The following is a 27,714-nucleotide window of genomic DNA, read 5'->3' as shown; positions in this document are numbered from 1 at the left end:
TTAATGATTCAGGAAACCAGTGCAGTGGCTTTTGCATCCTTTATGGAGGCATTACATGGGAATGCAGTCCAGGAGTGTGTTGCGACTGTATCACTTAGAGAAGAGGGTCAAACTGGACTGACAAGGTGGTCCAGAAGATTGATTCTTACTTAACACTTGATTGATACTTGATCTCTATTGAAAATAGCGTGAAACTTGTGTTGACTTTCGATTTGAAATCTAATGCTGATTCTCAAGCTGTGAATTGTGACCCTTTGCACGGTTATGAAAGAATTTAGAAGGGATCTAGAAATACTGCAAAAAACCCAAAGAAGTCATTAGCTGGCATCAATTCATTTCTTTTGCAGCAAGGGGATAAGAACAGTCCACAATTATTTACTTCTGTTGTTCATGGGATGCTGCGAGCTGCTGATTTCCTTTAATTGCTCACAGTTGTCCGGTTCTATCAGGACAGGGAATGGCACTGCACACTTAGACCCAGTCAACACAACTAGCTTTCATTCCCACTGGAGTTCTCTATAAACTGAAGTTGTCTAACTTTGGGATGCGTGGGGAAGGCAAAAGATGATGTGTGGATTTGGGGATGTAACCTTGGAACATTTGAGAATCACTCAGTAAAACAATTTTGAGTCCTTCAATGGCAAGGATAGACATTTACTCAAGTTTAAATACTGCATAGTACATTTAGGCCCGAAATATATTTGAAGTTGACAGATGCTGTTGCAATAAGTGTTAATAACCAAGTTGACAAATTAGCTAGTTAGGATGTGAGTAAGTTTGGCAGCATTACTTGTTCATCACTGTAGTTATAGATACATCATTCTTTTGAAGTCCAGTTGCAGCATTTTTGTTCATCCTTAAATAGATCAGCAACATAAATAATATGACATTGAAGAGAAATGGGTAGGAATTTCCTCAAGTGTTTTAGTATGAAAATAGCTTTCACGTTTTCACTTAACATTTGAAATGTCTCCTTAGATTTCATTCCAGATATTCTTTGCTCTGAAATAAAGGAAGACAAAGTTTCTACTATCAATCTTCTACTTTCCACCCTGAGAACTAAGGTATGATATATCCTTGAAACTGTGTTGTCTCTTGTTTTTTATTTTCTTTGCTGCTGGAAACAGTTTTGCAGTAATTTCTTGCAAAATGTACAGCTCTAACATGTTGGCACTGTGCTGCTGCTCAGGGTTTGTCAGCGTGTCTGTTATGAATAATATTTCTTGGAGGTTAATACCTTGGCCATATTACTGTTTCAGCACTGAAACTTGTTATGCTGTTCCAATGCCCTCTTTCAAAGGAAGTCATTGCAATAGCTTGTACTTGGATGCTAATTTCAGCTTGCCTTTAGTGTGTTGTGTCTGATTGTTTCATGGGTTGCTATTCCATCAGTGCCAAGCCTGAAGGTCAGTAGAATTGGAATTTTTTGGTGTTTCCAGTGACAGTAAGATTGGTCCTTCAGTTGGTGTGTCTCATGCCAAAATGGGGAAATCATAGAATCATAGAATAACCAGGTTGGGAAAGACCCACCGGATCATCGAGTCCAACCATTCCTATCAAACACTAAACCATGCTCCTTAGCACCTCGTCCACCCATGCCTTAAACACTTCCAGGGAAGGTGACTCAACCACCTCCCTGGGCAGCCTGTTCCAGTGCCCAATGACCCTTTCTGTGAAGAATTTTTTCCTAATGTCCAGCCTAAACCTCCCCTGGCGGAGCTTGAGGCCATTCCCTCTTGTCCTGTCCCCCGTCCCTTGGGAGAAGAGGCCAGCACCCTCCTCTCTACAACCTCCTTTCAGGTAGTTTAGAGTCAGCTAGGTTTTAGTCGGTTTGTTAGCCATGAGGTAGGTAATGGCGTACTGTTTTTTTTTTTTTAGGAGAAAGGATTTTGTGTGGGTTTGGTATGGGAACTGTCACATAAAATGGTTTTCTAGGAGCTATCTGGTTGCAACTGAAGGGTGTGTGTTACTGTCACTGGACCAGTCTTGGCAGGGCTCTTTTGAGGCCACATCCTGTGGTCCTGGTTAGTCTTTGGAGCAACTTAATTTTAGGGTGGCAAGATATACATTTGGTCAGAATTATTTCTTGGTGGGGTAGAGGAAAAGGGAAATCTTATCATAAAACTCTCTTCCCAAGCAAAGTTTTTGTGAAAGAGTATGTTCTACCTGCTATCAGAAAGTGCTGTTGGAGAGGAAAGTCTGCTCTCCTTTGAAGTTGTGTTTTCTGATTCTTTCATAGCAGACAGAAGTAACCTTGTGATATAGCAGAGTTAAGACAGGAGACTTGAAAGCAGGAATTGCTGAAAACTGTGAGAGTTAATTTAGTCTCAGCTGTCTTTCCTGTGCTCTTGTTCCTTCACTTCTGAGCATGGCTGTGCCTCTTTAACTATGATGCACCAGCTTGTTGCTGCTGTGAGTACAGTAACTGCAACAGAGATTTGATGTAGTTCTATGAAAATGTTTTAAAAGATGTTTTTAGTTCCAGTATCTTATTTTTGAATCTCTGTTTTGAATTAGTGTAGCAATGTTGCACAAGCTGTTGTACGACCAATCAAGAGAATGAAGAAAAAATAGTTTCAAATTTAGGGCATAACCATAAGAGCCTGCCTCATACTCAGGCTTTTTGCAACTGACAGTTTAAAGCCAAAAATATTCTTTCATTTTTCTCTTGCAATAACGTTTGAAGAAAAGGAAGAAAAAGGCTAGTGTTTAACTGTAAAGTAACCTTTGTTTTCTAAATGAAGCTTTTCTCGTGGGAATTGTACATCGTGTACTATTTTGTTATTCATGAAACCTAACACACTGTATGAGTCCTTTGGCTTAACAAGAAAAACAATAATTAAAAAAATACACAGAGAAAAAAACAGTAAGAGAACTTTTGAGAACTTCCTCCACTGTGTTTTCCCTTTCATTCAAACTGTTTGTAGTGGGTTCTGCCATCTCCGCCAGTAGGTTTCTGTGATCCCAGACTGTGGATATGCTAGTCTAAGTATGTTCTGTGCTCTTCAGTTGAATTTGAAAGTCTGTCATGTCCAGCAGTGTTTGCAGAAGTTGGTGTAGAGTCCTACGGCTTTGATTGTACCAAGAAGTGATCATGAGTGTGTGAAAAGTAAACAGGACAGGCAGAACCTTTTTACTGCTGGAGTGAGGAGAGTGAGCTGTGTGTGTGTGTTAAAAGTGAAGTGGGTTGCTAATTTGGCATTATTTTGTGTGTTAACTTGCAATAAATGGAATAGTTTGGTTTGTTTTTTTCTCATTGTTTTCAGGTGGTTCAAAATAAAAATATCACAAAAACCCAGAAAGTGCGCTTTTTTACTGCAGAAGTGTTGATTCACATTGCTTCTCTCTACCGCTGGAATGGGATTACTGATGTCAGCCCTGGGGATTTGAAGGTCTGGTAACACTTCTTTGTAACTTGTAATCCTTGTCCTGCCTTCCCCTTCCTGCCACCCTCTTGCAGCCTGCAGGTTTTCAAATAACTCGTAGTTACTCTAACCATGATGAGCTCAAGACGAAGAGATCTGCTGAGACTACTTAAAAAGAAACCCTGGCTTTCTCCTGCTTCTCACCACTTGAGGAGGGGGATTTGTTTCCCCTCCCCGACTGCCAGAACTGCAGTATGCATCTGTTAACCTGGGAGAAATGGGTCTTTTGGCTGTGAGTGTTGTATTCTATTTCCTGGACACCTTTGTGTCTCTAGGAGAATATATCAGGAACAATCTTCTTACCATGTGCCCCATCCTACACATTGCTCTGATATGAGAGCTGAACCCCCAAGATGGTTACCAGCCTTTTCAGCTTACATTGTTTGAGGGATCGGGGGTTTCCTGAGGGTTGAGCTGTTATTGGTTCTACTGGTCCATGAAGTCACATTCCTAAAGCCCTAGATGAGGCAGGGAGCGGGGCTGCAGCTAGTGTGTGTTAGTACTGCAGATGTTTTGTCATCATCTTCTCATAAATAGTTTGCAATTTTGCTTTTCTATTTTTCTTAATTGTGTAACCTTACCCCCTCCCTTTTCACAGTGGGAATATATAAGGCATGGCTGTAAGCCCAGGGCAAAGCAGCAGAAAAACTTCTGTGTCTCCCCTGGGTTTTGGCTGCAGACTTTTCACCTTTGATCTTTAGAAGCCCAACCATTCCTTTTCAAAACTTCTAACACTGAACAACTGCTGCCTTGTAGTTTCTGTACTGGATTTTTATGCCTGTGCCTTTCCAATCCTGATATATTGTAAACACCTTTTGGAGAAGATCTATTTCAAGTAGGTGTCTGCTTAGAGCTCTGCAAATTTCTGACCCTATTTGTAAACATGAATTTCAGTTTTGAGTAACTTGAAATACTTACAGTTCCATGCAGTCCTTTTGAATCATTGGGATTGTGATTTCCCAACTGCAGTTGTCAAGGGACTTCTCACTCTTGGGCCGTGCTGGATGTAAAAGGTTCATGGAATCTGGGTTCACTTTTTGTTTTCCCTGTTGCTTGACATGAATATTTGGTCACTTCTTCCATTTTTGTATGGTGACTGGAAGGGCATTGATGCTCTCCCTTCCCCCGGATGCATATTCATTGCATCTTTCTTGCCTGGTGTTAAAGCTGTTAGGTCTTCTGCCAGATTGGCAGAGAAGGCATAAACATGCTTGTTTCATATACTTTATGCTGAAGGCTTCAGTGATTTTTTTGGTCTTTCTGAACTTCCTTATAGTGAACTTGGCCTGTATGATTGAAAATAGGTTATTTCAGATTAAATATTAGATCCTTGACTTCAAAATGCCAAGATTGCCTTGCCCAGTTTATGCAAGTTTCATGTCACTACTTTTCTTTAGCTTGATTTTTCTCTGTGTTTTCCTATCTGTCTTCATAGCAAATGCCCTAAGTCAGTAATGCCCTGCAAATGGTACATACATACATAAATTTGGGAGTTTTACTTCCTGTGAAGTGCGGTAATATTTAATGTGTTTAATACAGAAACTGGAACTTATTAATCTGAATGAAAGCCAAACTATCTGAGCATTTCTGTAAAAGGAACATAACAAAATTAAGAATGAAATTGATGTAGGAGTTTTCTTTCATGTTACCAAAAATCATATGTATTTTTTACTCCTTTTTCATTTTTGTAGGTGACTCGAGGTTCTGAAGAGGTGGGAAAGACGATGGTACGGGAACTTGTTCATAATTTCTTAATGGATCTCTGCTGCTCTCTGAAACATGGCATAACTTTCTATGATCCAAGTCTTGGAACTTCTGGCAAGTAAGTCACAGAACAGCTGAGACTGCGTGTGAGCTTTGTGCTACGACCAAGAGAAACTTCTAGTTATCTTGTCTGCCCTTCCAGGCCAGTAACTTTACTGAATTCTGCTTCCAGCTCTCATTTCTTTTGACAGACGAAAGAAATACTTTGGGTTTTTTGCTGGTTTTGTTTTTAACTTCCTGAGGTCAAACTATTGGATCTTCTTACAGCTAAGTGTGCTAGAGCATCACGTGTTCTGCCTTATTCATAGGGCGTAGGCACTGATCCTGTTTCTCTGAACCACCTCTGTGTATAACTAGATACAAAGTCTTTTGTTGTAAGGTGTGATTTTGTACCATGGATCTTTTTTGATGTGACAATAAAGCATTAAGGCTGCAGTGTTAGCCACAATGTTGTAAAATAACTAGTCTCATTTACATTAGTTATCCCATGTTTTGGCAAAATGCTTATGTTGATTTCAGTGGTACCAGAATTTGGCCTGCAACACCCTAGTCTGGAAGCACCTATTTGATCTACCGTTTTTATTTGCTAACTATTTAAAATAAGTGTGCACCAAGATTATCACTGATAAAGAAAGTAATTGAGATTCTTGTAATTCCATTGAGTGGTCTCATAGGGTGGGTTTATGCTTCATCACATTAGCTGGACAAAGAAGGTACTAGAATGCAGTAGTAGGTATTAAGACTGAGTAGTGTTACAGCAGGTTGTTACTTTCTTTGAGCAAAATTTTAACTGCTATTCATCTGGCATTTGCAGTTTTCTCAGTTTGTTTAGGGGCATACAGAAGAAAACTTAAATAGGAAGTGAAAGACTGCAGAAAATACTTAGAAGTTTAATATGTTTACTATTAAGTTTTAATTCTGCTTTTTTTTTCTTTGTGGAGTTTGGTTAGAATATTTCTGAAATGTTGTGGTTTTAATTAAAAGTAACTAGTTTGCCATGCAGAAAACCCGTAGGTAAATTCAGTTCTTAGTTTCCTGGGTATAAACTCAGAAATTATGCCAGCAGTTTGAGAAATCTTGCCTTGAATCTACCCCAGCAACAGTTAGAGGAGTCGCACAGTAAGCATCGTGTGTAAAGTATCTTTTTTTTTTTAAAAAGTATTTTTTTCTCTTCAATAGGGGAGGAAACGTGGTGCTTCTGCGCTTTCTACTTGGTTTAAAAACTGCAACAGAAGACGAAATGGTTGCGGATCTCATGGTGAATATTCTTAAAGTGTGCCCAGATTTATTGAATAGATACTTTAAGGAGACCCCATATTCCTTTGTTCCTAGACTGAAGTCTGCTTGGATGGACAATTTGAAATTGCTCAAAAAGGTGAGAGTGTGAATGATGCACACCAGCTCTCCACAGAAATATGCAATCCAAATGCTTTTTTTCCTTCAAAAATTGAAGTAGTTTTTGTAAAACAGTAGTGCAGAATTACACAAAATTATAATAGGAAAGATGGTAAAGTCAAATATTCCTGCCTTTGACTGCTTTTATTACACGTAGATATTATAGTGCTATTCCTATGTAAAATTTGTTACAATTTGGGCCTGTGGTATGTTAAGTATAAACTAACTCTGAGTTCATAGATTTAGCCAAGGTCTTCCTAGTGACACGGAATAAGATTTCATTGATGTCATAGGTACTAAGCTGAAGATCAGGGGGTGAGGTTTGGTTTTTTGTTTGTTTTTGTTTCTGTTTCAGAAGCAGCTGCTCTGTATCAGAGGAAACTCATATATCTGAAGATTTATTGTGTTTGCAGCTGTAAACGCGTAGTACTTTAGAGTTTATTAAAATCACTAGAAAATATTCAGGCACAGTATTTCATAAATAATGATTTTAAAAACAAAGCAGTTCAGCAGTGGGGAAGTCAGGTGACTGAGGTTTAAATGAGCTAAAGAGGAAGGGCTTAGTGGTTCTGAAATAACACCATCAATTGCTGTAGATATGTTAGGAAAGAAGCAGCAGGATGCTGTTAAATGTTGAAGGAGTAAATGGAGAGGGGAGAAATGACATCCTGTTTTCTGTGGATGCTGAGGAAAATGAGCCAAGACTCAGAGCCACAGCTGCTTTAAATAAAGTGTAGACATGGGGTGAGTTGGAAGGTCATTTGGTAGAATGCCATTCTCAGAGCAGGAGGGTGTATAAACATTTAACTAGGCTGGGAAAGAAGGAATTGGTGTAAGAAGTAGTGGGAAGCCACCTTGATGGTTTGAGATGCAGCAACATGGAAGCTCAGCTAGAAAAACACTTTTGTCCTTTCTGAGTGTTCCTCTGCCTCTGTTTAGCTTAAAATGAATGGGCAAGTAGCATCTGTAGTCTGTTGAAAAGGAGTGAGTAGCCTTTTAGCAGGGATGCAGGTTGCATACAGGTGTTCCATTTAGCTCAATAGGAGTCTGCTCTAACATTTCTGCATAAAAATTGACATATAATGCTGGCATTACTTTCTGTAAGTCAAAACCCTTCTGTTAAAAACACTTCCCAGAAGAAGCTGTTACCTCCAGGGTTATATAAATGTTGATTAAATTGTTGTTTTTATTTCAGATCTATGAGGCTCAACCAGAAATCTCCAATTCTTTTAAGACTTCAGAGTTTATTCCTCTTCCCAGATTGCTTTCTATGGTGATGGTAACAACAGTCCCTGCAGTGTGCAATAAAATAATGTTCACCCAAGGACTAAATGTAAGAGCTAGCTGTAGTATTTCAGTGGATTTTTCTGACTTAGTTAATACTGTTTGATTTAAGTGTGATCATCCAAGAACTTTTTTAATTTGGTTAGTTACTTATGTTTTATATTGTCTGTCCCAACATAAATCTGGCTTGGACAAGCACTGAAAAATGAATTAAAAACCCTTTCATACTGCTTCCAAGATCCATTCACAAGCACAATTTCTGCCAGTGCTCACTAGTGATTTAGGCTGGGGGAAAAAAAAAATACACATTCTTTCGTGCAGGCCAAGGTTTAGGAAATAATTAATTTTGTTAACAAATTTTAACATGTATTCAGAGCGCAAGTTATGTGAAAAGCATAAGAGGAAGCACCAAAATGTGACTAATTCAACTTTCTTCTTTTAGTTACCCAGCACAGTAGTGAAGCACAGCATATTGTCACTTCTGTCGATGGTTCTGAAAAGAGCTTTGAAGAATATTGAGTATTGTTTGAATGAAGAAACATGGCAAAGGTCAGAAATATACACACTGTCAGTGATGCAGGAATTTGTACAGCTCTACAGAGAAGCCGTCAGCAAGGTACAAAGTAAAAAGAAAACTGGGGTCTAGATATGATTCATTTTGCAGCAGGAAACTACTCTGCGCTTTCTCCCTGTGTGGCTGAGGCTTGGGAGCCACGAGAAGTGTCTTTGGGCAGAGGTAGGGGAAGGCTGTGAGTTAAAAGGTGTCAATAACTTGTGGTAGTAGATGACATTTCTTAACACAATTGGCTGATGGGGGTGTAAAAAAAAAAAGTGAATTCTCTTCCTGAAGAGCCAAACATATATGTTTTACAGGACAGTTTTTCAATAAAATGTTCTTTTCAGTATTTATGTCCTGCAGAAGTGAAGGTACGCTGCTTGGTTTCAGATATTTTTCTGATTACGTGCAAGGTCAGTTAAAACCTTTGTGAAAAGCAGCAAATCCTTGTGTTGGTTGGTTGTGAGTATTTTTATCACAGTAGCTTTGTCTCAAGCAGCAGAACTATTGCAATTTACTCTTGCTTTTAGCTTTTGCCAGACATGAACAATATAGTGGCTGCCTGGCAGTCCCTTCTGAAGCAAGGGAGAGAACACCACGATGGCCAAGAAGAGAAAAGGGGAAGTGAAATATCTACTGCAAAGGCAACGTCTGAGACAGCAGAAGCTGCTGAACAGCATGGTAGGCAGGGCAGGTGGAATTGCTCCTTTTTACATATATGTGAATGGGTGTTGGGAAATCCTCATCCTGTGTAAGGTTGTTAGCTTCAGCAGATTCCAGGTGTCACTTGTGCATTTACTGTTCATCTTTGCTTTGTTCAGTTCTTCAAGTGGGTTAATTCTGGCCAGCATCAGAATTGCCTAATAACACAGTTTGGCATATAGGTTGCCATTGCTACTAGGAGGTTAAGCAGTTTAACTTTCTGCTATCGCAGAATCACAAAATGATTAAAGTTGGAAGGGACCTCTGGAGGTCATCTTGTCCAACCCTTTTGCCTAGACCTGGTTGCCAAGGACTGTGTCCATACAGCTTTTCAGTATCTCCAAGGATGGAGACTCCAACAATGTTTCTGGGGAACCTGTGTCAGTGCTCAGTCACTATCACAGTAAAAAAGTGCTTTCTGAGGTGTAGAGGAAACCTCCTTTCTTTCATTTAGTGCCCATTGTCACTGGTCCTGCCACTGGGCACCACTGAGAAGAGCCTGGCTGCGTCCTCTTGTTCCCTCCCGTCAGGTATTCATATACATTGTTGAGATCGCTCTGAGCCTTCTCTTCTCCAGGCTGAACAGTCCTAGCTCTCCCAGCTTTTCATCATAGGAGAGACATTCTGGTCCTTTCATCATCTTTGTGGCCCTTCGTTGGACTCTCTCCTGTGTCCAGGTCTCTCTTGCGCTGGGGAGACCAGAACTGGACACAGCATTCCAGATGTGGCCTCACCAGTGCTGAGTAGAGGAGAAGGATCACCTCTCTTCACCCACTGGCAATGCTTTGTCTAATGCAGCCCAGGGTACCATTGACTCATGACTGACCTGGTGTCTACCAGGTTATTTTCTGCCAAGCTGTTTTCTGGTTGGGTGGCCCCTAGCATCTGCTGGTTATTCCTTCTCAAGTGCAGGGCTCTGCAGTTCCCATTGTTGAACTTAACCATTCTGTCCTTGAACTTCCTGTGCTAGTAGGAGTATTTTGCACCCACAGAATAAAACAGGTAGGGAAAGTTATAGGCTTGAAAAATAGTTTTTGAGGGATTTTCGTTCAGCCAAGTTATTTTATCATAACATAATTTTTTTGGAAGCAATTCAGGTGCTGTGGACACGCAAATGCTTGTGTTGCTGTAGCACAGGATTAGAACTATGTGAGTGTTGGAAGAAGGAGAGAGTGCTGAAGTAAAAGCTTCAGTTTCTTCTCTCAAAACCAGTGTCCCCTGAAGGACTTGCTTTCATAGTCCCATTGAAGAGAACTAGAAGTTCTAGTACTCTCTGTAGCTTAACTAGCAGCCTGTGATGTTTTACTTATAGACTGACAATAAATCTACAGTTAATTTCATGTCCTTCACCAGGGCATATTCCACGGTGATGTTCCACAGAGTTTTTCAGTGTTTGTCCTTCTGTGTATGGCTTTGGGCAGAAAAATGGTTGTCAATGCTGACACTCCAAGGCTCTTTTTGGTAGAGTGCCTGCTGAAACCAGTGGAGCAGCTAATCTCTAAAGTACTGTAGCTATTGTTTCTCTGCATACCAGGGAGATAATGGTGTATCAGTTACCCTCGTCTCACCTTCTACAGCTTTATTTGCACTGTGGCCACTATAAAGAATTCTTGTTTTTTTAATCGCAGTTGAGACTCGGGCAAAGAGTTATGCATGGCATCCATCCAGTTCTTCATAGCTCCCTGAGGGAGACCCAGTTAACAGGAAGAAAGTAGGTGTTAAAAAAAAGATTTGGCTGCCCTTCATTTATTTTGCTTCCTTTGAGTAGTGACTGGACAACAAGTAGCTTTTATGCGTCCTCATGTTATAAACGAAAAGAATATTTAGGTGCTGAGATAGCTTTTCCTGGGAAGTAAACAGCAGCCTTAACTGGGGCTGGTGTTTCTCCCGTACAGACATGTCTTCCTTTTGCCAAGAGGTCACATTGAGAAAGTATTATTTTGAAAGAGGGAAGGGAAAGAAAGAAGCCTTTAACTGAAGTAGTAAATTGGTAACAAATTAGTGTACTGCCTCTTGCACTTCCCTAGTCAGACCTACCTGGCATTAGGTAAAAATAGCGTTCCTGGAAACCAGCAGCATGACCGTATCCTTTTCTATTTTTTTTTTTTCCCTGTAGTTCAGACTTAAACAGCATTGGGACTGATTGGATTCTTCTAGTTGAGGTTGTCTTTTATATGTGTGAGCACTTTTCAAATCAAATTAGAAATGGCAACTGCCAATTTAAGCATAAAAGAAGATGATTTAATTTTAAAAGTATTCGCACACAAATGCTGGGGAAGGAAATTGGGTATTCCATGTGGGTTTTTTCTGTTTCCTCTTGTTAGTGGGGAAGATCAGCATTTCAGAGGCAAGTCTATTAGAAATATAGTTAGTAATTCTCATGTTTGGCAATGCATCTGCTGCACTGTGCTCTCTTGGTATGAAGGAAAGAAAAACTAATTAAGTAAATGGTTTGTTCAGGTTCAGATGATGCTGAGACACTGTTTCTGAAAGCTGCACTGCTTCAGGTCATATGCCTTTATCAGAAGGTTGTGCCCCACTTGGTAGCACGGAGCAATTTTGATTTTAGCAAGCTTTTAAAAGGTATGTGATGGATATTTCTATTACCTTCATTGTTCTCTGTGGTTATTTACCAAGTCTGCAACAGAAGGGAATGTGCTTTTCTGTGTACACAGAGGAAGAACTGGCTTGGTTTGTTCATTGTGTTGGCATTTACTGTTGTTATTTCTTTAGTGCTCTTGCACTCTGCTCTCTTGAACTCCATAGCTGCTCTGCTGCACTCATTTGTGTAAGTGGTAGATTGTGCCACAGACTTCCTCTTTGTGTGTCATATTCTTGCAAATATTTGGTCTTTGTGGGGTTTTAATTCTGATGGTTTTGAGGAAGATTTATGTCCAACTCTTAAGGAAATTTGGGTATGTGATTCTCCTAGACTTATGTCAACAATCTAATGTAAGTAAGTTATTTCCAAACTCTTTTTAGACACAGTGATACAGAATTTTTTTTAACAGAATAGTTTGCAGAAAGTTTGGTATGGGGGAGAGGAACGTAGCAATTCACTAGTCTCCTCTGGAAGATCTTTTAACGTTCAAGTATTTTTTCCATATACTCTGTATGTTGGAGAAGAACAGTATTGTGTATGGTATTATCTCCTGTGGAAGATCTGTATGTGGAAGCACTTCAGCAATATTGTTGCATTTTTGTCTCTGATGTCAAGTTCACAGAGGGTGTTCCTCTTCATATGGCAGAAGTTAACAGAGGTGTTCGTACCTGCTTAATGCAGCAAGGATGACAAGCCACAAATTATGGGCTGTGGGCAAGATCCTCCAATACTGCTTGTGGTACAGGAAATACAGCCATTTAAAATTGAGGCTGGAGGAGAGAGCAAAATGTTGTTTGGGTGGTGTTGCTGCCTGTAGGCCACCAGAACTTGTAGACTGCCAAAACAGAGCAACTCTCTGTGTTTTAGGCAGGTCTGGTATGTGTAAGGATGGGAGTTGCGTAACTGCCTTTAATTAAAGTCCATCAGAGGAAAGAGGGGCTTTAAACAAAAAAACCCTCTAAATCACCTGTCTCGTGCATGAGGTTTTTCCTCCCTCTGTCAAGTGCATTTAATTGGTTTGTATACTAGGTGACTCACCAAATCACATACCCTGTTTATCCCATTATTTCTTGCATTTGTCCGTTCATGAAATCTCGGGAAGATATACCAAGATAAAGTTGATTGTATTGCTTTAACATCTCAGGTATTGTCACTGAAAGGGGCCTCAGAGAGGAGGTCCCTCCTGTACTGCAGCACCATATACTGAAAGTGGCTTTGGAACTTCCTGCAAATAAATTTGCCTGGTTCAGAGTACAGGTAAGAGACTTCAAGGCAGATTTTTGTTTCTTTGGCCTGTTGTCCTCAAATCTTTACATGAAGCACTGCCAGGTTTTAAACTAGTTCCAGTCCAGTCGTTTTAGGAGGTGACCCTTTGGTAAAACCAGTAGGAATTGAATTATAGGCTTAGTATTAGTGCATCCCTTCTGAGCTGAAAAGTTTTTCTACTATGGCAAGAATTTTTGCCTCCCTGAAGAAGGCTGGACAAGGTTCCTTCAGCTCTTCTTGTGCTCGGAGTGGGACAAGAGAGTTTGCTGGTTTCCACTTGTCTGGCAGGTCTGAGATTTCAGACCTAGAAAATAAGCTGCTGATGGGAGCCATCCCACCTCTTCCCAGAGAAGGTTCTAGCATTTGTAAAGGCTGCCCCTCCTCTATGTGATTACTGGAAACCTTCAGGGCTCCTGCTCTCCTCTGTATTCCAGGCCTGTAAAGTAAGAGAGCTGTAGAAAGCCTGCTTTTTATGTCTGGAGAAAAGAGTGTTCCTAGGCAAGCAGAGACACCCATGGGTGTTACGAATTCTGGCCCTGCCTTGTGGGAGATTTTCTGTCCTTCCAGCTGGCTGTAAAGGAAAGTTGAGGAGCATTAAGAGGAAGCAGAGGAAAACCTGGAAACATGCAAAGAAATGGAAGTATTTTGTTATGGCTTTGCCATTATAGTACAGAGAGGTTTTAACAGAAAAGATAAAACCCAAGTCTCGCAATTACAAGGTCTGACAGTTACAGAGAGGCACAGTTGTTAGGCATCAAATGCAGGGGGAGGTGGCTGAAGGATTGCGCAGATAGCGTTCAGCATCCCTGTGACTTGCATTGTTTTCCTGTTCCTTGGGGATCAATCTCTTAAATGATTATATTTCTTATTCAGACAGTACTTGTAGGAAATCTGAATTCCAGGGGATTACAGAAGTAGGATAAATGACCAGGGAGGAACGTGGCTTTATCTTGGACCACTGTATTAGTTGGTGTTTTTATTGCTCTTCTTCCTCTTTCCAAAAAAACATTGTACTCATCTTCTTGGCGCACTGAATGCGAAGGAGTTTAAATGGTCCCTTTTGTTTCTGGCCTTGGTATTTTTGGGCAGGTCTATAAAATAACATACTTCTATTACATATCTGCTTCTGTGCCACATAATCCTGTACACCGTTGCTATACCAGGTGAATTTTAATATAATTTTTCTTTTAGGGTGTTTCTGAGACAGAGAAGATGTCTGGTGAAAAATCAGTATTCTATTTACTGATGAAAATGTTTGTTACAAGTAACCATTCTCATTTGAAAATTTCTACCAAGAAACTGATCATCAAGGTAAGTGGTTGATCTGAAATGTCAGGATGGTCGCTATATCCCATTGGTCTAGATTTTCTGTGTTCTAAGTTTTTTCCTAAAGGAGATACCTTGACTAAATAGTTGTGCTGTCAACAGTTGTCTTTCCTGTTTTCTGTGACTGTGAATGTTGCTGCTAGAAAACTACCTATTGGCTAAATACTTTGAGAAAGTAAATGCTGTCAACTGAATTTGCTGTAATGGTTGGTGAAATAGTAGGGAAAATATCTTTAATGTTTGCACACACCCCTAGGCTGAATTAATTCTGATCCTGTAATAAATTGATGTAGTTTGCACCTGTAAAGATCTTGACAATTATCAAGAAGAGATTATTTGAAGTTTCTTTTTTATCCCCATTTAATCTGAGCTTAATCACTCTAACCTTCCTAAAGCCATAGCTAGTCTGCTTTGGCCTTGCAATACAGTCCTGTTTGTTACAGTCTGATGCAAGCTCTGATCCAAAGAGTACTTTTGTCTTAAAAATGAAATAAAATCCCCTTCTGTGCATTTAAATAAGTTATCTGACTTTTCAGAAGTGCTGATCAACTACAAATATCACGAAGGCACTGATGGCTGTCAGTTCTAGTACCTTTTGAAAACTGGGCATCTTGGTTATTACAATAGCGACAGTGACCTTCATTAAAAACAAACCCAACCATACAAGTGTTCGTTCCCAAGAGAAAATCAAAAAACCTGTTTTAAGCTCTGAACAGGGCTCCTTGTGCAGTGTCCCATAGAAATAGAGGCATACAGGTTTGTATACAGCTTTGTGCATTTAATTTCTGCGTTTAGTTTGAATCAAAGGGTGCAACTGTAATGTTCAAACCACTATACCAAAGTTAGTGAGTGAATTAGATTTTAGTTTTTCTTGATCCCTGCAAGGGATTAAAGGCAGGTTAACTTTGTCTGACAGTAATGAATACCTCAATCAAAAGCTACGCAGTACTGATTTTGTAGTGTGTTTGGATTCTTTTGCTGAGTACAGATGTGGGCTGGCCGAGTCATTCTCGTTTCCTCTTTTGGATTCAGTTCATTTCATTTTTTCTGAAGAGAATACAGGAGCAGTGAAGTCAGGGCAGTTATGTCAGCAGAAAGGCTGCTAAGAATAGCTGCTAATGAGTGTGTTCTGCTTATTTTTCAACACAGTGCCATATAATCGGAAGGCATGTTTTTGGATTTCACATTCTGTTCCTGCCTGTTTTCATGAGAGCTGCAAGTGTATTTCTATTTCAAGACTCTGCCAAAAATAGTTAATTATTTAAAAAAGAATATTTTTTCCCCCCTTCTTTCTTTCAATTAATTATTAATTATCCTGTCAGATTCGTGTAAGCAGCAGTGTTATTTTTATAGCTGATGGTGGTGTACACAGAGTAAATGTAGAGCGAATGAGCTGTGATAACTTCCATTGTATTTTGTGTGTGGGGAGCGATCAGAGCATGGATTCATCCCGCATAATTACAGTCATTTAACATAGATGCCTGAGTTGGGAAGCTGGTCAAATTTTCTTCTGTTGTTGAGTGTGAGGGGCAGGTGGTTCTACCACTGTGCGGTTCCAATTGCCTGTCTTCTGGATTGTCCTTCAGACAGCCATTCTTCCTCCTCCTCTTCTCCCTCCTCCTCCTTCCTTTCTTTTATAGAAGGAACAGAGGGTCACCAAGTTCCTAATTTAGGTGCTTCAGATAAGGGCCTGAATTTAGATAGCATGATAGTAGGCAAAAAATTCTAAATATTTTAATGACTGTTACTTGATTTTTGGTAAAATTGTCTGCCTCGCTACCCACAGCAACCGTGACTGTGCCTACACTTCTGTCTGGTCCTTGCTGTGGTCACGACCCACTGTTCATTTATTTGGCTGTTTACCCACCTGCCCAGCTCTTAAACACAAGTAGCCTGATTTAGATTTAATTTAGCCATGATTTTCCGTTGTATTATATCAGTAGTTTTCAAGTAATTTAAGCCCTTCTGTAGGCTGTTTTTAAAGGAATGGCACTTTTTTTCTTCTTGCTATAATGGTGTTAAGACATGCAACCCCCTTAAAGCAGTATAGCCTGCTCCTCTGAAATAATACTAAGATTTACTAAAGTGAGGGGACAAAATGCATTTTGTGCAGGCAACTTTGACATCGGTAGGGTTTGTGCTGTCTGACGGCTGACAACAGAAGGACTTGGCATGGTTAAAGCAGAAGTCTTGCTTGCGTTTATCCTGGCTCCTACCTTTGGCTGTGGCTTAAGGGGATCTTCCTTCCCATTGTGCGAGACAGCGCTGTAGTAGCCGCTCTGGCAGGGGACACATCTGGTCTTTCAAGCCACTTGCTGTCCAGCATAAGGCTCTTTTGCAGGCTGGAACTGGTGAGATGGGTTGGCCCTGGTTGTGGCTCTGTGCTGCAGCCAGCTCTTTTCTGGCCCTGCACTTTAGGCCTTGAGCAATGAAGCAGCAGAGCGGCTGCTGCAGTGAGCAGCACTGCAGGCAGCACAATGGCCTCTGGATCCAGCACATACTGCTCCGGCAAGCGTTGAAGCTGGTTCTTGCGCCCTGAGTGCTTGTAGAGCTCTTGTATTCCAAATGCATGGGAATGAACATTCAGAGTGAGATCACCATGTGCTCTCTGCCCAGTCTGGTGGAATAGATATTTGCAGCATACTTGAAGGGGTGTGCATGGGAACCATCTCATACACATCGTCAGTGTGAAGGCAGAAACCAAGTGGAGTTGTACTGGATTTGTGCTGCAGACAGCAGGTGTGAAGAGGAGAGGCTCTGGGAAGACATGAGCAGAGAGAGGTTGCTCTCAGCTGATTTTCCCAGTTGTGAGAGAGTAAGCCATGTTTTGCTTGTAACTTCTTGATCATTCTTTAAACTTTGCTTTCTTTCTCCCAGGACTGCTTCTTGCCCTTTCCCTATGGTGCCTGTGTGTCTGGCAAAATTCAGAGGGTTTCTTTCATTGCCTGTAACATAGTCATGCCTCACCTCTTGCTGCTTTTGCTGAGAGAGCAGTAAGCAAAACAGCTGTGATGGAGACACTAGGCCTTGGTCCTAGTTACACTGAGATCAGATGGCAGAGGCTTGGGAGATACTGGTTTAAAAAATGCATTCAGATTTGCCCTGTGTTAGGCAGTCAGAGTGGCTCTGGTAAGTGGGAATAAGGCCTCTTGAACTGAGGGAGACAGATATTTCTTTCTATGAACCTACCTTTCTGTTTTTCTTTTCAAGAAGAGAACATGATGTTGCTGTACAAAAATATCTGTACTTTTTTAGTGTTTTGTTATTTTACGTCTTTATTTTAACCCTCGCTTTTGTTTTCTGAACAGGTTTTACGTGACAGTGGAGTGTTTGAGTACACGTGGAAGGAACTTTCAGTTTGGCTGGAACACTTGGATAATACAAAAGAAGACAAAAAGGAAGCAGTGATTCAATTTTTGGAAAGGGTAACTGTTCATGTTAGCTGGATAAACAATGCTAAGAATAGCATTAATGGAAACTAACTATTTTGTTGCTATTGTTGAGAAACCTGTCTAAAGATCAGTGAATGAATTCTGAGAAAAGCAGTGTTTGGTAATTCTTTATGCAGAGCTGACATCTTTCTTGTCTTGAGTGGGAGGACAGTGAAATGATTTAGAGGAAAATTAAATCCAGACAGTTAAGGTGTTATTGCAGCGTTGTTGATATAGAATTTTGGGGTGGTGGTGTAGCTCTTATCTCCCTTTTCTTTGTGGCAGTACCTGCCAAAATCGTCAGACCTGAGTAAATTGTAATCTTTTACAAGAAAAGCTGACATTTCCCGTTGACTTTTCAAGATGTTAAATGCCCAGTGCTTCCTTTTCAGTGCAGTTTCCCCAGGGACTCAGTCTGTGGTAGCACTTTAGATGCAAAATTGTAGTGGATGTTTCTTTTCTCCATCAGACCCAGTGTCCTATGTACAGCAGTAACTGTAGGCAGATTCATGCAGAAGTATATGGAAGTTGTCCTCCTAAAACTTTCCCTTTTTCCATCCTCTTTTAGAACATAGTCTTTCTTGACAAGGTATGGTTCCTGTAGACTTAATAGCCTGTGCACTTATGTTTCTCTCTCAACCTTTCTTAACAGATCCTGTTGAAACTGGTGACAAACCCCTATCCATATACAGACAAAGCAGCAGACCTTGTTCAGGAAGCCAGTATGCTCCAAGTTAATATGTCTAAGCAAGACTCTGATAACGTCAGCATCCCCATGTCTCACATTGATGGTATGTGGTGATTCCCTTAACAACAAAGAATTCCAAGACTTTGTGCTAAGTTTTCTAGTCCTGATCTGCAAACTGACAATTGATAATTAGAAATCCTACAGGACCTACAGGATTCAGCCCTCTGGTTGTATTTAGTGCTAGAAGTAGAAATATGAATTGCAAAGTTACCACTTTACTCCCAAAAGGAATTTCTGATGCAGTTACACCATTTTAACAGTATATTAAATCACTCTTCAGGCTACTGCAGCAGCATTTTCGAAGTAAAATGAAAACTACTACAGTTCCTCTCCCTTTTCATACAGGAGGAAAGGGCTGAAGTGCCGAGGGAACTTTCTTACTCCCTGGCACATAGATGGAATTTTGCTGCTTCTGCTTTCTGGGACCAATCACAGACCTACTGCAGACAAACTCAAAATTCTGCAGAGATGGACGGTTAGACAGCTTACCACGTGCTACCTGTTCTGCTGTAACAGTCTGAGTGTAGGATTTTGCAGTACATAAATGTAAGGCCAGTGAGGTAGTTTAACACTCAGTACCAGATGAATCCATTGCCTTGAGTTGACAGTACTACAGAGACATAGTATCAGCCATGGAATATATGGTATCTTCTTTGTATGTTAAACCTGTCTTTGGCTCTTTAATGACTGAGATTTGATTTTTCTGGCCATATAGAGCTGAGAAGCTCTTCCAAGGACTGCTCAGGATGTTCTTTTAATGGGGAAGTGGCTAATTCTGTTGTACTTTCCCATACACATTTCCTGTCACTGGTATCCTTATGATAGCAGTGGTGATGTGCCTTTTCCCTTACTTCTGTCAGCTGTACAGCAGTGTTGAAAGGCAAAAAGTAAGGTTAAGCGCACAGCGAGAGACTGATTTCTGCAGTTGCATTTGCCATTGCATTGCTGAACAAATTTATTTAGTCCTTTTTTTCTGCTTTGGGAATTCAGAAGCTGCCTTGTATTTCGGGAGTGGTTGATTCCACCTCTGTTACTTTGTAGTTAGTTTTGAATCCTCTGCTAGCATATTTTCTTCACTTACCAGATGTCCTGGATATGATGGATGTCCTAATGGAGGGCAGTGATGGCTTAGATGAAGAAACTGGGTTCACTTTAAATGAAGACATGATTATCCAAACATTTCCATTCAGTGCTGTTGTCCCTGCTGCATTAGAAGCCAGGAATATGCTGTTGCTTCAGACTGAAAATGAAACAGGTACAGACTTCCTTGTTCCTACGTATAGTCTATACTAATGGAGTGGAAGTGGGATCATTCTTGCCCAATGAGCTCCTCCAGACATTCTGTCTGTGTTGCAAGCAGAATGAGGTGCAGTTCCATGGTATTCTCTGCTCAAGAGAGGCGTTAAAGCTTATGATGTGCTTCTGTCCATTTTTCCAGACCCTAAAGCAGCTTTCTCTTAGTTTCTGGAGTATGGAAAATAGATGGAAATGGAGGCATTCTATAAACTGCCATTTGACTCTAGGGAGCTTCTACTATATAAGGGAGAGAGGACTGGAATAGAAAATGGATGTGTTTTCCAAAGAAAACTTCTTCAGAGATGAAGCTTCAGGGGTTGTTGCAAACTTCTACCTCCTCCTTGAGGAAAGGGTTTGGTGGAGAGAGGAGTCTCAGGGGCAGTGTTTGACCTCAGAGCAGGATTTGCCAACCCTACAGCACCTCCGAGAGTCCTGTGTCTGTCTGTCTGTTCAGTGGCACTTGGGGTGGGACTGTAAGTCCTAGTTCTGAAAGAAAATCCTCCATATTTAACCAGTGCATGTTAACCTGGGTGTGTTCCCCTGGTGCAAATCAGTTCTCTTCTTCTTAGGTGGTGTTTGGCTGGGGTTTGTATTTTGATGCATAAGGACAAGTTTAGCACAACACAGTAAAGATGGAGTTAGTTTTATGCTTGTCTGGAAGGAAACAGGCCAACCTGAGTGTGTATCTTAAAGTGGGATGATTATTTGCTTAACAGGGACTACTGTATGGAGGATTTTTCCAGATACCTGAATGGGTCAGGAACACTTGTCTAGCTTATCACAAACACCTCTTAATCCTATTCAGTACTTTTCTAAATGGTGTTATATGGCCTGTTGCCCAGGTCTTAAGGAAAGGGGGTTGCCTTTGTGTCTGTGATTGTGCAGATTACTTTTGTCAACAGAAGTTTAGTTTTTTCTATTTTGCTTTTCTAGGAGCACACATCATAGAGTATCTTGTTGCTGTTTTCACTGATCTCCTGCACTCACAGAGAGAACCCCTCGCCCTCTGCTTGATGCTCCAGCACTATGATAAAGATCTGCAGTCTTTGAAAGTTTCCAAGTATCCTCAGCTTTATCAATTTAGCCAGTATTATAAACTCTGGATACCTCAGCAGTCTCAGGAACCTGTGGTATGGAATACCTGAAGTTACTTAAATGCTTTAGACAGTTTTACTGTGAAACCTTACAGTCTGCAAGGTTTACGTTTTCATCAGGAAGTGTGTTTACAGTAAACTAATTCTCTGTTGCTTCTTGATCACAATGGGACATGCATTTGCTCAAGGGCTTTTCTTGAATGATACAGGATGTCTGTGCTGTGGTTGGGAAATGAAGCCAGGGCTCAAGGGTTGTACAGTCATCCAAACTACAGCTCCTGATCAGGTATAGTGTAGCATAATGTATAATATGGCCTGAGGAGCCAGTTTACAGTGGTTGGAGTTCACCCAGGTATAGATTGGGAACACATTAGTTAGCTCTGCTGGGGGTTGCAGTGTTTGTCTGTTAGCCCAGCAGTGGCTATGTGCAGATTTGCCATGGGACACCTTTGACTAGCTGTGTGATAGAAGGGCTGTACATCTGTGCTTCTGGAGCTTCAGTTCCAGTTCCAGCACAGAACTCATTCCAAGGCAGCTAAAGAAACTTTTGATTCATACTAATCTTTATTTTTCTTTTATGTTTTTTTTTTTTCCATTTTAAACAGTTTAAGAAACCCAAAGAGATATGCAAAGAATCTGCTGTGGCCCTGGATTCTGTATTTACTGCTTTGCTAAAGAAAGCCTATGAGAGAGGAAGTAACGCCTTACTGGAAGGTGATATCCAAACAAAATTGAGAGACTTGGCTTCCCAGCTCCCTCCGGAACAGCTTTTGTTAGGAGTAAAGCATGTGTTGCTATACCTAAAATCCACAGTGGAGAACTTTGGCAGTGTAAGAGCAATATTGTGATGATATTGTGTATTTGTTTATTTTAATGCAGCAAGTACAAATTACTTGGTTGTTAAAACTTAAGAAACTGGTTCTGCAGCTTCCTTGTGTACTCAGCTCTCACTGAGGCTATAAAGCACCAGACAAACCTGCACCTAATATGTAAGCAAATGCCTGTTCTTCCCAATTGTGGAGTAGTCTTGGATTTACTTGGCATGGGTTACCTTTCTGATCTGTGCATAGCGCAAATAAACTGCAAATTTTAATCCAGCTCTTGGGTCTCCATAAGAAGCGTCTCCTGAGTGTGAATTTCTTCAGCCTGTGTTACACCAAAAGTTGCAGTATAGATGGAAATCTATAATTTATTTGGTACTCTGAGACTTTTCTTTGAATTAGGTTTCTACAGAGTGGAGTGATTGCTTCATCCAGAAAAGGTTGTAATCTAGGAAGTTCTTAGTTAATTTATGTTCCTGTTGGATAATTCTACTTCTGCTCCCAATTATTCTCTTTTCTCAACTTCCAACATGTTTGCATTTTCACAGCTTAGTAAAACTTCTGGTCCTCAACTTGTTGAGCTCTATGTGGACCTGTTGAGCAGCTTGTTGTGCCGAGGAAATCAGATAGAATTGGATTATCAGCAGAAAAGAGAAGAGCATCAGAATCAATCAGATCTCTTTATGGATGAGGAATCTTTGATTACAGAGGAGTCCTCAAATAACAAGGTACTGAATCCCTTGATATACAGGCCAAGTGAACTTTGATTTGATTTATTCTTTAGGGAACTAGCCATAAGTTTTGCTGAACCATTAATTAAAGCAAATGGTCTTAAACATGAACAAATTTTGAGCACATTTTATGTTGATACTGGTTCGCTGATGACCAAAACATGGAATTGACTAAATGTGACAAGTATCAGGCTTTGAGTGCTGTGACTTGATAATAGTCATGTGGATTTCTGGGATTTCAGTTAGGATTAAAGTGTCTGTCATACCCTTGCTGTGTAAGGGCTGGAATAGGATTTCAGTGCTTTGTAGAAGCATTATTATAGCTTTTGCCAAGTCCTCAGGAGGACAGAGGCTGAACTAAATATCATACACTCTGTATTTCACTGTGTTGTATTGCATGGAAGCAGGTCGATGCAGAGAGATACTGTTAAGACCTAGGACATAGGACTTATGAATTTTGAGCATGTGGTCCAGCAGTTGCAGAACTACTGTCTGAAGACCTGACCAAGCTGCATCATCCACAGTCTCACCCCTGAGCTGGAATACATTCAGAAGAGGTCCTGACAAAGATCACTTAACCTTTGCAGAAGAAATTCTATTCCTTCAGCCTTGTATAAAGCCTAGTTATGAAAACTGCATACTTAGAGGGATGGCTTTTTTCCTCCCTTGTGTCTGTTCTGTGGATTTGTGGAGATCAGAATGAAATTATATTGACGGCCCCCAGCATATGTAGCTTTCCTCTGGACATCTGCTTAGGCATGTGGAGAATATTAAGTGAAAGGCATGCTTCCACATCAAAAATTTGGAAGAATAGTATTTATGTGCTTGTAATTTGTTAATATATTTATCCTCTGACCAGTTAATAGAAATTCTGTGTTCAGTAATTGTAATAAACATGTGCTGGAAAATAGGCAGATGATTATTTTTCTTTTTTCCTCCAAACTATAATTATCCATTCAGTGATGTTGCAACCATTTGTTACAGACACTAGAAGATGCACTCATGTTGATTTTCAGACATCCTACGCTGGAGAGTTGGTTCCTGGCTTTAGAACAACGTTCTCTACCTCAACACAGTTTAAACCCTGTCACTGTGAAGCTCCTCTCAGCTCACCTCAATTCTGGTGTGCTTCAGCTGTTGAAAACGAGTGCCCTGATGTTGCAGAGCATGGATCAGAAACATATGTTATCGAAGTATTTTGAAGCAATCACAAAAAGTGTCTTGAAAGAGCTACAAGCTGCAGGAAAAGACAGAAACCAGGTCTCTACAAAGAAATCTCAACAGATGGCGGCTCTGGAGGAGTTGCACATGTACATGGCTGCTGCTCAGCTGAAGGAGATCACTTTAACTATGCTTCAGCTTCCTGAGATGAGCTTAATTGCTCAGAAATCTGAAAAATCCCCTAAGAAAGGGAAACAATTAAGTTTCTATGGACAGATTTTGGTGCAGCTCCTCATAGAACACTACCAAAGGCAACCGCAACAAGGAGAACTGCTGCTATCCACAGAGCACATTAAAGCTTTGGGGATACTGATGTCAGTATCAGCCAGCAAAGATTTGGAGAAAGTTTTCCTTCAGGCTCTCCAAAGCGAGCCAATCCTTGCACATGCAGTCAGCGTAGAGGTGCATGTTCACTGTCTTCACCAGAGGTCAGAAACCTCCCTTGCCATTGTGGGCATGCTGATGAAACACTGTAGGACTCACCTGCTGCAGTTTGAGCTGTGGTGTCTGAGCAGTGCCACTGGAAAGTACCTCAGAACAAACACGGAGAGCTTTCTTCCACTCATTAACATGTATTTGCAATGCAGAGACCAGTACGATTTCACCCGACCTTCCACAGGTAAAGCCACAACTGATCCCTATGCATGATTTGGAAAGCCACATTCTCAGAATAGGCTCTGCTGGCTTTAATATCATGGATCCTCTGCAAAATGGGTAGAGGTGATAGAAGTACTTCTCTAATTTCTAACGGTTCTCTGGTAAACACCTCTGCAGCATAAAAGGTAAATGTGACGAAGCTTGGCTGTTAGACTGAAGCAAAGTACTTTTACAGTTGTTGTCCGGTCTTCTCTTTTGAAGCCCTTATTTAGTACTTAGTGAATGTGAAAATGCTTATATATGTATATATATGCTTTAATATGGAAGGTAGAAACTTTTTATCTGGCATAGGTAGAATGTGTGGTGAGTGGAATGCCATAGCCATATGTTTTTTCAGAATGTAAGCTTTCACTTTTATAAGTGTAACAGTCCAAAACTTTCTTCTCAAATGAATTTCCAAGTATAGCTTCCTTCAGTAATGCCTTTCTAAGCTGGCAGTCCAAAACTTTCCAAACCAACAGCAGCTTTAAATTGACAAGACTGTTAAATTTTCTACCAGCAAAACTATGAGTTAGGGTTCAACTTGACAGAACAGGAGGATCGTTTTGATTTCATTTCTCTTATTGCACAGAAATGTGAATAGCAACAGAAACAGGCTGACTGTAGCAGTTGGTGAAGGCTAGTTCTATCTAGGAGAAGTTAAAGTAGTGAAGGGGTCTCGTTAACACACAGAAAGGTAGAGGATGGGAGGAGAAGGGGAAACTGCTATGTGACTGACTTGATTTATAAGGTACCTGTTAGCTGTCTTTTGATGTGCAAGAAAATTTCCTTTGAATTCAGGGTCAGATGGGAAGGTTTCATCCTTCCTGAGATGCTATGACAAGTCTGCTTATCAGGAAGTTGTTCCTCTTCTGAAGGTCTGCATTGTTTGCCCATATCTGAATTATTTCAGCTGTGTGGCAAGTGATTGTCTGATACACATGCTAAATACTTCCTAATGGTGCTGTGGAGCAACACAGAGTGGACTTCTCTGAGCAGATTAGCAGCTACTGTAATGCAATTTCCTAAAAACTAAGTAATCTGGGCCTTGATTAGAAAAGTGACTTGCATCGGTACTTAACACGCTTAGGTAATGAAACCCGTGTCCCCTGCTCTTTCCCAACAGTTATTTCGGCTGTTATACCTGTCTTGAGGAAAGCTCTGTGGAAGGAGCTCTGTGGTGTAATTCAAGACACAGAAGTGTCTCATGAGACCACTGTGAAACTGCAAGTTCTTTCGAAGCTGTTGCCATCTTCAGAAAGCAAAGGGCTGCGAAACCTTATTGATCAGCTTCCTGCAGCTCTTGAGAAAGCAGGAAATAGTGAGAGGTAAGCAAATCTGGTTGCTGTGTTTCAAGACTAGGTTTGTCCCATAAAGCATTGTTACCAATATGTGTGAATATAAATACTGAGAGCTATAGTAGGATCCTCTCCTCGGAGAGGACTGCAAGGCCTCCAGTAAAAACATGAATCATGGTATAATGCTAAAAAATACCTTTTTGCAGATGGATAGTGGCAGATGCCATATCTAGAGTGCTTGAAAACTCTGGAGAGCTGCATTCCTGGAGGAGACACCTCTTATCAGCCTGCATGAAAGGGTTAATTGTAATGTATAGCAGCAATAAAGATGAAGGCAATCAAGAAGTGGAGAGGTCCATGCTGCTAAGGCTGGAAGAATTATTGGTGAGACTTCTTTGTTATATGCATTGCCAGAGTAGTGTGCATGTACATATTTGTTATCGTGCTCTTGTATCTTGTGTAAATATAGATGGGATTTTATTTTCTTATTTGTAGATTATGGCTTGTATGAGCTTTTAACAGCTTTTATGGAATTAATTTAGCCCTACTAATCCTTTATAAAAAGTAGTTTGGATTTATTCTTGATGATGGCTAACACTCCCCTTTGAAAATCAGAGTTCGAAGTGTTTAAGAGTTTATAATATCAGTTTTGAGTGGATTTTTTTATTTAAAAAAAAAAAGTCATAGAGTGATAGAGACACTTCCAACAAGACCCACCTGCCATGCCCTCTGATGTCTGAGGCAGAAATCCAGTTGCTCATATGTAGAAATTCAGACTTTGATCATAAAGAACACCACTTGATCATTCCCAATGTACTGCTGGTTTTTTTTTGTAGTTTGGTAAGGTAGGCAGAATCATTCATGACTTAAACATTAAGGTCTCTGCAAGCAGTGAATGCCTTTTGACCTCTTAATGCCTTCTGGCAAAACTCCGTTTTAGGACATGTCTGTCTGTGCAGGATGAGATTCTTGCAGGACCTGAGAGACCACCTGATAGCGCTCATCAAGATGGTGTTTGCAGGCCTGACAAAGTTAGCACCTACCTTTACTGGGAGTGCTGGTGTGTGCAGCTGTCAGTCTTCTTAAAACTGATTGTTGTTCATTGTGGTTTATAACATTTTAAGAAAGATCAGTTTTTGTAAAGAACACGTTCAACCAGGTACCATCTGTTTGCTACATGCAGAGGTTGGTTAGGTTAAGTGCGTTGTAGGTACACAGAGACCTAGCACCTGAGTAGCGGTCTCTTGCTTTAACTTGCAGACTTTTTATTCCTCTTATGCTTTAGGAGTGTGAAAAGTTCCAAGACCCTGGGGTTTTTAATACCCACAGCTTAGCTTACTCCTAAATTGCATACAGCTTATGTGCTCCCTTGCTCTCAGGACTAACAAAAGAAAGACTTGCAAATTCATTTGGAGCAGGAGGTAGGATTGTTGTATGCAAGAGCCTTCTTCCCTGTTACCCTTGGATTGTCCCACCTGAGTGTTTGGCTACCACGTTGTTAATGTGTCTCTTAAACAGAAGTTGCTGGTCTTGATGATCTGCAGAAGCTCTGTGTGCTAAATGTAATGACCTTTTTTTACTTACCATGTGCACAGCACTTTGTTGAAGAAGTGGACCCAGGTGACTGGTACAGTCTTGTGAAGGTTGGACTCAAGTAAGTAATTTTGAGAGGCCCCGAAGGTGCTGTAGGAGGTACAGTTCTGTTTGCTTGGCCTTGACCTGCATTATACTGGAAACGCCCTCTCCCATGAATTCAATGAGGTGGGCAACTCTCCTTGTTTCTCAGGATGCGCTTTATATCGCATCCACTGGCTTCATTGAAGCCTGAATCTGCACAACCACAGGCAGATTTGGATTTTGTGTTCCAGTTAGCGCTACTAATATAGCTAACTACACAGCTGGACTTGTTTCTTTTCGACTGGCATAAGGAAGATTTATGCTCTTAGAGCTTCTTTTAATTGAAGTTATTTCTTAAATACAGTTCACATGGAAACAGAATCACCTTTAAATGTAAACTATTTAAATAAAAGAAATAAAAACTAGTTTAGAATAATCTTGACTTCTGTAGAGGAAGAAGTGTTAACCTGAAGGGTTGGTCTCTGAAGGTTAGTAGGCAAA

The 27,714-nt window shown here is 40.6% G+C and overlaps 1 protein-coding gene across 1 annotated transcript in view; it reads left to right on the top strand.

Moving 5' to 3' along the window:
* The window catches only part of URB1 (URB1 ribosome biogenesis homolog), a 55,119-nt gene that overhangs the window by 8,110 nt on the left and 19,295 nt on the right, over nt 1-27,714 (top strand). Inside the window, exons 6-25 of the mRNA XM_069871107.1 lie at nt 979-1,064; nt 3,267-3,392; nt 5,117-5,247; nt 6,369-6,564; nt 7,780-7,917; nt 8,311-8,484; nt 8,955-9,105; nt 11,587-11,709; nt 12,873-12,985; nt 14,186-14,305; nt 17,629-17,745; nt 18,404-18,542; nt 19,584-19,754; nt 20,729-20,925; nt 21,495-21,719; nt 22,259-22,438; nt 23,426-24,281; nt 25,425-25,626; nt 25,803-25,980; nt 27,192-27,250. Of these exons, the coding sequence (XP_069727208.1) occupies nt 979-1,064; nt 3,267-3,392; nt 5,117-5,247; nt 6,369-6,564; nt 7,780-7,917; nt 8,311-8,484; nt 8,955-9,105; nt 11,587-11,709; nt 12,873-12,985; nt 14,186-14,305; nt 17,629-17,745; nt 18,404-18,542; nt 19,584-19,754; nt 20,729-20,925; nt 21,495-21,719; nt 22,259-22,438; nt 23,426-24,281; nt 25,425-25,626; nt 25,803-25,980; nt 27,192-27,250 (3,682 nt within the window). The remainder of the gene's footprint in view (nt 1-978; nt 1,065-3,266; nt 3,393-5,116; nt 5,248-6,368; nt 6,565-7,779; nt 7,918-8,310; nt 8,485-8,954; nt 9,106-11,586; nt 11,710-12,872; nt 12,986-14,185; nt 14,306-17,628; nt 17,746-18,403; nt 18,543-19,583; nt 19,755-20,728; nt 20,926-21,494; nt 21,720-22,258; nt 22,439-23,425; nt 24,282-25,424; nt 25,627-25,802; nt 25,981-27,191; nt 27,251-27,714) is intronic.

The sequence above is a fragment of the Phaenicophaeus curvirostris genome, chromosome 1 (assembly GCF_032191515.1).
Source record: "Phaenicophaeus curvirostris isolate KB17595 chromosome 1, BPBGC_Pcur_1.0, whole genome shotgun sequence".
Classification (NCBI taxonomy): domain Eukaryota; kingdom Metazoa; phylum Chordata; class Aves; order Cuculiformes; family Cuculidae; genus Phaenicophaeus; species Phaenicophaeus curvirostris.
Note: the sequence above shows the minus strand (reverse complement) of the source record. Positions and strands in the feature narration are given on the sequence as shown.